The sequence below is a fragment of the Plutella xylostella genome, chromosome Z (genome assembly GCF_932276165.1).
Source record: "Plutella xylostella chromosome Z, ilPluXylo3.1, whole genome shotgun sequence".
Taxonomy (NCBI): Eukaryota; Metazoa; Arthropoda; class Insecta; order Lepidoptera; family Plutellidae; genus Plutella; species Plutella xylostella.
The window spans coordinates 15,248,052-15,259,391 of NC_064012.1; the positions used below are offsets into that span (position 1 = coordinate 15,248,052).

At 38.5% G+C, this 11,340-nt stretch overlaps 1 protein-coding gene across 1 annotated transcript; it reads right to left on the reverse strand.

Moving 5' to 3' along the window:
* Positions 1–2,736: 2,736 nt before the first annotated feature.
* LOC105386051 (peroxiredoxin-6) lies at positions 2,737–8,777 on the reverse strand. Its single transcript, XM_011556530.3, has 5 exons — positions 8,511–8,777; positions 5,986–6,161; positions 4,700–4,898; positions 3,747–3,819; positions 2,737–3,203 (listed from the first exon to the last, which is right to left on the reverse strand). Exons 1-5 carry the CDS (start codon positions 8,591–8,593, stop codon positions 3,069–3,071), a joined length of 666 nt encoding a protein of 221 aa, XP_011554832.3. The 5' UTR covers positions 8,594–8,777; the 3' UTR covers positions 2,737–3,068.
* Positions 8,778–11,340: the final 2,563 nt, after the last annotated feature.

Here is an 11,340-nt window from a genome sequence, read left to right on the forward strand (position 1 = left end):
TGGAAAACATTTTGTGTAAATTAGTAGGTACTTAGATATTTACGTGTTATTGGTTTATGGGTCAAGGTTGTTCTAATGTTTGTATTGTTCTCTGCTGATTTCGCCGCGAGAACCTAAGTTTGAAACTACCTCTACTACTAAATCAACTCTAAAAAGTACCTAGCTATCGATCAGGAAAATTTGCGATGATTTTGAAAATAGCCGAGGTCGTCCAATCTAATGAGCTCTAAATCAAGCGTTGTGAAGCCAACCCGCCGGGTCTAAGACTTTTTTGCAGCAGTTCCTAAATGTTCAAATTAACATTTAGCATGTAGTCTACCGGTTGCACTTCATCATCATCATTCCGTAATCGTCCACAGTTGGACATAGGCCGTCACAACACTGTGTACCCGACCTACCTCATACAGTAAACGGTGACCTGTCTAGTGCCTTAGTAGGTAGGTACAGTTCGGTCCAAACTACTTGATAGTTCCTGTTTTGTGATTTATCAAACTAACAGTTTTTATTTTGTTTTGTTAGTTTGGTACAAAAGTAGTGGACAAGGTATAAAAGTGCATCCGCTGCCAACTTCAAAATTACCTACCAAGTGGTTTGAACGTGGTTTGAACCCTTTGAACCGAATTGTAGGTAGGTACTGTCCTTCCATGGAACGCTTGTTATACCTACGTGGGCTCCATTGGAGAACTCGTTTATTCCACATTTTAGATCGGTTTTTGGGTTCGATGCAGTGTGCCCGGTGTGAACTTGAACTGGACAAAAGTCAAGTAGGTACCTAAATATGCAGGTGAGGTAATGTTGCAACTGATGGAAGCCCTCTTTGCGTTCCGTGTTGCAAAAAGGGTATACTAAGCGGAAACCTACGTGTGCAGCATGTTATATCTAAGCCCGAAAATAATATGAGAATGTTAAAAACCGCGGAAAAAAATATCATTTTCCATAAAAAGTTTGGTGGTCACGTGACTTTTTACTATGGTTTTTTTTCCCGAAATTTAAAATTCAGGGCTTTACCACAAAAACTAGACAGTATTTAACAGGCAAACGCCTACAAAATCAGTCAAGTCTCGTTTTAAATTCTTGTTAAAAGTGTTTAAAGTTTTTTTTGGTAGTACAGGCACATTTTATTTCCGGGCTAGTTACAACATGCTGCACACGTAGGTACGGTCAGGTGCAAAGAAACCTGACCCCCTCTCATACTAACAATGTTTCTGAGGGGGGTCAGGTTTATCTGCCCCTTACTGTACCTACCTAGGTTTTGGCTCAGAACAGAAGCGCCCAAGGACTTTTAGGACTATATAAAAAGTCCTTGGAATCGTCGTATTTATAGCGTATCGGGATATAATGTGTAGTAGGTATATGGGATATAGTGACGTTTATCTACGTCCATAACGAACCCGTGTCGCGGCAGCTTTGTAGGAAATTTATATCTCGTTTACACTAACTACACAGTACGTTACAGTGTTGGTATTCTTGTAGGTCCAGGATCACGTCTCAATGGACTTACTTCATGCTAGCCATTGTGGATTTTAAAAGCAGGGTCATTGGTACTAGTCATAAATTGAACATGGCTCGATGCCGGGCGCTGCCATTGCGGTGTGATTAGGCCTCGATTAGGCCTTACCAGCCATAGAGAAAAGAACACAACATTTACCAGCCACGTTATACCATGGCCATACCTAGTCATACTCATCATCATCAGCCAATAATCATCCACTGCTGGACATAGGCCTCTCCCAAGGAGCGTCAAGCGCCACAACACTCGGTCCTCGGGCTACCTTATCCAACCATTAGTTATACTCAGGCAATACTTACTATTAGGTACATCTCATAGAGAAAAGAACACTACGTTTTACTCACACATTTGACTTTGAATTTGGTTGATGAGGCGGTTTGTAACGCGACGAAAATCACATCATTATGGTTCCTGCAACCGACGACGACGTCGACGCTACGCAATGCCGACCAATGGGGCCTTACACTAAAGAAACTTGAGGATGGATATTAACAGAAATACAATAACATTTTAGCACCATTTATAATGGATAATATTTAATTATAGTAACAAAAATAGACAGTTTAACATATATTTTACCATTACAATCAGTAAGTACCTAGGTAATAGGTATTCTTAAAAAATATTCGAGGTTACACTTTCTTTAAGTATAAGAATAACAAGACAATGAAAAGCCTCAAATTTAGACCCCGTATATATTCATATAGAACGAAGGTCTTACAAACCCATAATAAGTTCTATGACTACGGGAATGTGTTTTTGGGGCGGAAACTACTAGCTTATTGTCTAAAGGCGCATGTCAACAGACAGATAAAGTTATCTCGCAAAAATTTACAATAAATGTATTTTTCTGATAACAATAACCTCAGCCTTATTATTTGGAATAACTATCGCTATCAAGTTTTTGTCATCGTTGTTCAAAGCCAACTTAATGTAACTATAATAATATGGCATGTTGAACGATTCCGCCTTCGGGATTGCCTGTATTTCTTATCAGGCGTCCGCGAGCTCGCCTTCTACTGGTTGACAGAAGAAAAAGAGCGATCCCTATTCTATTCTATTCTCTGTGGGGGTATAAGTACCTGCACCTGACTCTCTCGAGTGGAACCTTTGTGCATATCCCCAAGGTCTAAACTGCCTTCCTAAGCTTGGACCATTTCCTACCACGCTGGTCCACTGCGGGTTGATGGGTTCACATATCTAGATGTGCTAAATCTAGATATGCAGGTTTCCTCACGATTTTTTCCTTCACCGTAAGAGCGAAGGTATACACTGTACTTAAATTCAAAGAACTCATTGGTACATGCCGGGGTTCGAACCCGCATCTCTGGTGTGAGAAGCGGGCGCTTACCCGACTGAGCTACCACCGCTCTAGGTACCTCTAGCTCTCACTAGTGGTAAAAATGAGATATAAGATGTATTTTGAATCTTATAGAGATACATTTTAGACAAATAATTTAAGGTTTTGACAACATTAAAATTACAATTCGTCCGACCAAAAACGAGCTAGCGATAGACAACTGGTGAGACATTAGACAATAAGCCCAAGTGGTCCCCGCTACACCTTGGGGCAGGGAGTCTTGCGCAGGTAGTTTTTGCCCGAAGGCACCGCGGTCACGGTCACCCCGGCGGGGAAGCGCTTCGGGACCTCGTCTTCAGCAACTGTCGGTAGCACCATGCAGTCGTCTCCCATCTGGGAAAGAGGGGAAAAGATTAGGGTGTAAATAATAATAATAATAAATTCATTTATTTCAAGTATTTTTTTTCATAATTACAAAAATAACCCATAGTTGTTGTTAGTAACAATAGCCCTTATTTCCCTGTAAAGCTTGTGGAAGAAAGTATGAGAGTGTGCAGTGAATGAGGATATGACAGAGGATAGGGTAACTTGCATGAAATGGCGCACAAAGCTGACGAAATAAGGAAAAGGGTAGGATAAAGAAGAGGGTGTTAGGCTTGTAATAAAGTTAATTAAAATTGTCGATCAATTTTATCCAGCTCCTCCAACAAGGTGACGATCTTAGATATAGACAGAAATTGATGGAAGAGGAAATACCTATGCTTTTTGAGAAAGCGTTTAGTTTATAGAAGCATGTTCATGTTATGGGCCTCACTGGCACAGGTTTCTTTTTACTTACAGTGAGGCTCTGGTCACTCACTAGTTTGTAAATGAATGTTGTAGAAAGAAAATACACTACTATTTCTATTTCTATTATGAGTAGTAAAATGAGTTCACCTTCCAGTCGGCAGGCGTCGCCACCTTCGCCTTGTCCGTCAGCTGGAGAGAATCAATGACGCGCAAGATCTCACTGAAAGCGGAAAACAATACTTAAAATTGATGCACTTCAGAGTAAAGGCTACAACACGAATTTTTGTTATTTTTTTTACATTCATAGAGCTTCTTATCTGTTTCCTGTACGCGGTTTTAGCGTACATGTGCCCCTAACACGCACCTCGCCGCTTTTTTCATCGTCGCACCTATCTTTAGGTTTAAATCCCAGGCATACTACATACATGATTTATTTTTTTACTAGCGACAAGGCCAACCTTAAAAAAATGGCACCCTCGGCCTCGCGCTGGCACCAAAAAAATATCGGTCATAATTTGTTTTGAATTAGGTCCAGCGCGCGGATCACATTTTCTAAGCAAAATGATCTGACGGCGGCATCCTTCCATTTGAAATCTTTTGCTTTGCTCACTCTAAGTTGCGGCCCGTGGAGGCGCGGTAGAGCAGCGTGAGGCGGGACGTATACCTGGACGACTAAGGCTGCGGCTTTACATGGTGTGGTTTTCCTAAATTTCCAAAATGACTTATAGAACAGACGTCGTTTAGAATGATCCCTTAAGACACCCCCTATTCGGCCGGCTTTGGTCAAATAGACGGCTGAGTGGTGTAGTGGTTAGTGACCCTGACTGCTATGCCGAAGATCCCGGGTTCGATTCCCGGCTGGGGCAGATATTTGTTTAAAGACAGATATTTGTACTCGGGTCTTGGGTGTTGATATTCATATTTAGTATGTATCTATCTATGTATTTGTGTAGATATATCAGCTGTCCGACACCCATAACACAGGTTCTGCCTAGCTTGGGGTCGGATGGCCGTGTGTGAGATGTCCCCACATATTATTATTATTATTATAAATAACCGTTATACTAATCCTCCTCCTCAGTAGCATCGCGAGTACTCACTCGAAGTTGCGTCCGGTAGTGGCCGGGTACAAGAGCGCGAGGCGGAAGGCGCGCGAGGGGTCCACCACGAACACGGCGCGCGCCGGCAGCGCCGCCCCCGCCGCGTCGCGCTCCGCCCCGTCCAGCATGCCGAGACGGACGGCTAGTGACCGGTCCGCGTCCGCTATGATGGGATACGGGAACTTGGCGCCCGTGTAGCCTGGAACACGTGCATATATACATATAAACCCCCGAATTCATAGAACGCATGGTTACTTTACACGAGCCTTGCTAGTGTCCTCATGATCTCTCTCATACTCGAAGTTCGAATCTTTGTGTTGGACACGAATTCGAGTTGGTTCTATGAATTTGGGATATGTATGTGGGAACTCAAACAGGGCGAAGCTAAAACTAAGCGGAGCTAAAACTTGATAATTATGGGTCTAAAATACAGAAACAAATCGATAATAAGTCCTGAATGGGTTTTAATCTGCGGCGCAATGATTTTTAGACAGCGCACGCTGGGCATCCAGCGGCTGACACTGGTGAAAAAACCCTAGCTCTAGTGTCTGAAACCTACACACTAAGAAATTGAATTTCGTATGTAAACGGTGGTTGTATTGTCGAAATAGCCCTACAATTGTTTCTCAAGTATATCCGTGAACTTAAACCATACGTTTTGCAAAACTAATTACTTTTACACCATTTAATCAATAGAAACTGTGCAATGAATTCCTCACCTGCCATGAAAGTATTTATGCTGAGAAAAACTATGGTCAAGGTACATTCAAGATTTCACTGTACCATCATCAACAGCTAATTTGTTTATTGGCGTATCGCCAAAGGCGGTAATTGATTAATTACTCTCTCACTATACAAATACATGTCCATCATAATTATATGCGTTCAATGTCATTTACGAAATTCCACTGAACCCATCGACCAATTTATTGATACCGTCTGATAAATAGATTATTCGTTGTGACATAAAATAATTATCCATATAGGTCAACTGATAAACCTAGTAAGTTGGGACTAAAGCTCGAACGAATCTCTTCCTAGATTTTGCGGCATAATCTGTCCAGTGTCCACCACTATCATATATATAGTCCTTTAAGTAGCCCAGAACACTATACTCGGCTTTCGTCATCATTTCACTACCTGTCGAATCTTTACAGAGTACCTAAAAATGAACTTAAGTCCTACTCAAGAACAAACCGGCCTATCACAGCCCTGCATTCCATACTCAAGTTCAGCCTAACTTGCCAGGAGTCAAACTATCAGTAAGTTCCGGTCTTCCCACCCACCTGCATAGCTCTTGATGTCCTTGCACCACTCCTCGTGAGAGGTGACGGAGTCGCACGATGTGCCGATGACCTTGACATTCCGTTTTTCGAACTCTGGGAGCAGGGTGATGACACGGGCCAGCTCGGTCGTGCAGACTGGAGTGAAGTCTGAAGGGTGAGAGAATAGGATGCCCCAACTGTAATGGGAGTAGAGTACTGTGTTATTGGTGTGCTAGTGATGGAAGGTTGACTTTTGAGTGTGGATAGTTGGTATGTCTTTCTGAAAAAAAAGCCAAATGTTTTCAGTAGGATATGGGTGATGAAATCCTAGTTATTGGCATGATGTTGTCTGATTATGATGACAGCATTGAGTTATAGGTAGGTAAGTATATATTATTGTTGAGTTCTTAATCTTCTATCATCGCATATCCTAACTAATATTATAAATGCGAAAGTAACTGTGTCTGTCTGTCTGTTACTCTTTCACGCCAAAAGTAGTGAACGCATTTGAATGAAATTTGGTAAACAGATAATCTAGAACCTGAGAAAGAACATAGGCTACTTTTTATCCCGGAATACCCACGGGAAAACTTCTTAAGGCGAAGCGAAGCTCGCGGGAACAGCTAGTTTGTCTATAAATAGAACTGATAAGTCATTATACATTACATATTTCCTATCTTTCAGCTGGCCTTACAACTATACATAAATAACAGAGTACTCACAAGCATAGTTATTTACACTGTTATATACTATATACCATTTATTTCACAGTTTAACAGACACATTTATTCTTTCTTCCTATATATTTTTTACAACGTATTTAAAGATCAGTTAAAATTAATAAAATGTTATATGCTAATTATGGAGCATGCACTTAGAATAGACCTACTTGTAATATATGTATACGCCACATAGGTACCCTTTAAGAACTGGTTCTGGCAGAATTATCAGCGCTATATATATATATACACACTTATATATGTAGCACATGCTGAGTCTGAACCATTTCGCTATCACTGTGCACGACATGGAGATTGGCAACCATAAAATATTGTTTATTTATTATTTAATGTATAAGCTGTGTACCTACCTAATTTGTATTGTTATGTGATTTTCCATGTTGTGTATTCTTGAAGGCGAATAAACTATTTCTTTCTTTCTTTCTTTCTTTCTTTCAAGTGTATCTAGTATAGTGGAACAATAGGTACATAGACCCAAGACCCCTTTATGTAAACAGGAAATACCTAGTTACAATAGAAACATTATTCTCAATTGATGTTGAAGTCCGTCTCAAAACATTATAAGTATTTTAAACAGGCTGTATAAATATTATCTGCTATGTTTATTCAACTGCACTGAAATATTATATGAGTGAGTGGCCTCTTTTTGTTTCAATAATTACTTCTTTAAACAACACTATTATTGTTATAGGAATGTTTAACTATCAGCAAAAGGAATGATAAAATAACTAAGTATTAATATACAAAAAAGGAAAAGGTTTATTTCTGCTGTAGGAGGAGAAAAACCTTTTGATGAAATGCCTATCTAGTATATAGATAAATCACTTATTTGTTTCACTTGAATATAACACACACAGCACAACACACAGATAAATACAGAACATCTACCGTACCACAACCAACGCATTAAGGTCTAGACAGATGGACTGCATTTCAACTGCAATCCAACTGCAAATTGCAGTTCAGGTGCAGTTTGAATGCAGTTGACACGACTGCAATAGGACTGCAAACTTTTTTAGAGTATCTAAAAAAGTTTGAACAATGATACCCAGTGGGAAGGATCTCATCTGCAGTACCACAGGCAGTCTGTGGCAGTGTACCTACCCATCAGTTCAGCACATTATGAGGTGATAACTTCAGAACGTCCTGCACTACAATAGATGAAAACCCATGCCACAGTGAGGTTAGTCCATCCATAATGTTGTTGACTATAAGAAGCTGCTTGTCTGCGTACAATGCCATCCATATTCATGGGCTGTGCAGGATAATCTAGCATGAACACCATGCTAGCTTAATAGACCTATGGTTTATCTATAAAAACAGACCATGATTGTACGATGGAAAAACTATGCTATTACCAATGATTTCAAAAGGCAGGACCCGTCTGTCAGAAAGTTTTGTCAAAAGAAAATGACACCCATGCGCTGGCTAATAAATACAAATTATGACATATTTGTGAGTTTTTAGGGCTAATGTGAGGGTGTCATTTTTAGAGCGGGTAGGCCTGCCCTTACGCTATTAATATATAAATATAAGTCAATGTTTCTTAGTGGCAACTTCTCCATTCTCGGTTAGAGCATAACCAGGGAGTGGTGGTTAACTTTTGACACATCTGTAATGAATTTTATATGGAGATGACGTTTAATTTATAAATCAATCCCTTTCGGTTAGATAACCGACAATGTAGAAATTGGCACTTACCCACTTATTCTTACTTACTTGTTGTAGAGCATGTTTGTCTTCAACAATTTAAATTAATAATGAGTGCTAAAACATAAAAATCTATAGAAATAATGAAGTACTTACGAATTTCCAAGCCACTCGTAGAAGTCTATGGGCCCCTCTGTTGTTATTGCAGTAAAATTGGGAAAAACATCACCAAGCAACATGTTTTTAGGTTATTTTTCAAAAAGTAAATTGAAACTGAAATATTTTGAAAAATTGACTTCTTTATTTTTTATCACAACAAGATCTATCCAGCCAGTTCTCTTCTTGGTTCAAAAATATTTTTAAAACAAAATCGCAGTTCCCCGGCTTTTTATTTGTTTTGTTTGACACATGTTTGACATGACATGACAATGACATGAGATAAGTTGACGTTTGGTTTGAGTTCGATTATGGTCATGCTCAGATCAACTACAAATAGATTCGCAATCGCCGTGTGCACTATTCTCTTTCTCACTCAAACCATAGATGTTGCCGACAAAAAAATAAAACCTAAATATGGGGAAATTTAACTTATCATAATAACAAAAACAAAACTTGAGTATATCGTCGGTTGATAGGAAAAAGACACTAAAGGCAAATTTTTCAATAGCCAGACAAAAGTTTTGCTAGGAAATAATTTTGATGCTGTTGCGTCTCAATGTTTCTCAATGTTTGTATTACCAAGATAACATTTATCTGAATATTGAAAAATCTGCCTTATTGAGTTTTTCCTGTCAACCGACGATATAAGAAAAAAAACTTTACTCATACTTATTTGATTTCAATATAATTATTTAATATACACAAACTGAGTGGATTGTATAATTCATTGTCTTCGTCCAATCGAAACAATCCTCTTCAAAATGTGCCGAACACAATTTTTGTATGTTTCCTTGGTTCCCAATTTGTGCGACCGGTAATGTCTATCCATTTTCTTGATATTTTTTTTTCTGTCGGAAACCTATGAAAGAGATAAATGGATGAGCATGAGCATTATAATCGTGGGCCAAATATGTGATGGGGTTTTTTTTAAAGGAAACACGTATTTCGTATCAATACAATAAACTTTATATTATACAGAAGAAATCATACATAGAAGAAAAAAACGAAACGAACGTTTCCTCACAATGAGAGGCACCTCATTTGAAACAGGAGAATGACTTCTACAAAATACAATCTTCACAAAAACCGAATTCGTGCGCCCCATTTGTAAACCCAACCCGAGTCCGTTACAATTTCTAGTATTTTCTTTGCATACTATAATATTTGTGGGTAAAATAAATTTTCAATAACTTGCAACACCATGTGATTTGTTATGATATGGTACCTCGTAATTTTTACTTAAAACTGATACTAAAAGACCTTACAGTATTAAAATTAGTATCGTTTTATATTAAAATCGAGCCAATAGATAGTACTATGATGAATGTAAGCTTGTTAAACTTGATAGTATCTACTTACATGTGAAAATATATCTCATCCATCATTCCATCGTGTTTTCGTTCAATATGCTCTAAACAACCGAACAAAATCCACCCACCCATGTCACACACTCGTTAAGTGATGATAATAGTCTAATAAACTTAATAAACACCCACAAATCACTAGCAAATCAAAAATAAATAGCATTTAGAAAATTTTGTTGTGACTGTCAGCCTTTGTTTGGCACAGATTTTTCATTTGTTTCATTGTTTGGCACAGAGAACTGACGTAAACAGGCGCCTCAGCAAAAAGGACAAAAAACATTTACAGCTTAACGTTTCTTTCTTACGCTTAATGTAGCTAAGCGTCTCTTTTTCGCAATGTCAGAACTGTCACGATTATACCCCTGTGTGGTCATGGTTGGATCATGGAATGGATTATGGACTTGAAACACGATTGACATTTGACTTTGACAAAAAAATTACGTGAGGTCGGTATTATTCTGAGGAACAAAAGGAGACAAAGTATATTTTTTCATCAAATAATGCATCAAATACCTACCATGGAAGCAGGAAGTAATAAGTAGGTACTTATGTAAACTTATTACTTCCATGTTGAATACAAAGTCCTTGTTTCTCTTATAGACTTCAGAGTTCTTATTCTAAGATATCACAATGACTGGCCATTAAAATAAGGAAGGACGAAGTTTGGACGGTGCGCAGGCCAAACACCCATTTGAGATCCTTATAGACCTTTTTCTTTCCGAATGGGGATTGGGGAGTAGCAGGGAGTAGACTTTAGCTGACTTTCTTCAGTACCATACCATAGACCTACTACACAACACAGTCAGTATAGTGCCACAATCTTATCTGTTCCGGTGGTCAAAATGTGCAACTAACGAGACGTCATTGTCAAACGTCATTTCATACTCTGTGCGTTATTTGAGTTGTCAATTTATGCGAAGAGGCTGACGCTACGTTATTTAATTTGTTTTGTGATTTTCTGCGTAAATATAATACCAAAAGCGCTAAAATGTGATGCAAGAAAAGTAATACTAGATATATTGGCTTTTATGCAGGAAGAATAACGTATTCAGACGCCTTTAATTCCGTTTGAAAAATTGGAAGAACGAGTTGCAGCGGCTACAGGTTAGTGTTGCCAAATATGACGAATATTTTTACCCATATACTTACATGTAATTTTATTAATATTTTCACCCCATCCCGTGCCCCAGCAGTGGGGACGGTATGGATCATAATGAAAAATATATAATATTTATCTTTCTTTGATTACAGGTGACATGTCACTTTAAATCTAAGGCAGTATACCAAGAAGAATTTCGCGCAACTGCAGCGATTTTAGATGAAATAATGATGATTAATGACATCGGAAGAAATTGCTTTTTGTTCTTTGTCTGAATTTCTTTTAATTTTATGCTCTTATTTCTTGTTACTTTAGAAAATGTAAAATAAAGTGTTCATAAATAAATAAATAATAATTAATAGTT

Excerpts from the sequence above, each read along its gene's own strand:
- LOC105386051 (XM_011556530.3), bottom strand. The coding sequence starts at position 8,593 with ATGTTGCTTGGTGATGTTTTTCCCAATTTTACTGCAATAACAACAGAG. Across the intron at positions 4,899-5,985 it reads GGACATCAAGAGCTATGCAG|GCTACACGGGCGCCAAGTTC; the intron begins GTGGGTGGGAAG and ends CACGTGTTCCAG. Across the intron at positions 3,820-4,699 it reads ACTACCGGACGCAACTTCGA|TGAGATCTTGCGCGTCATTG; the intron begins GTGAGTACTCGC and ends TTCCGCTTTCAG.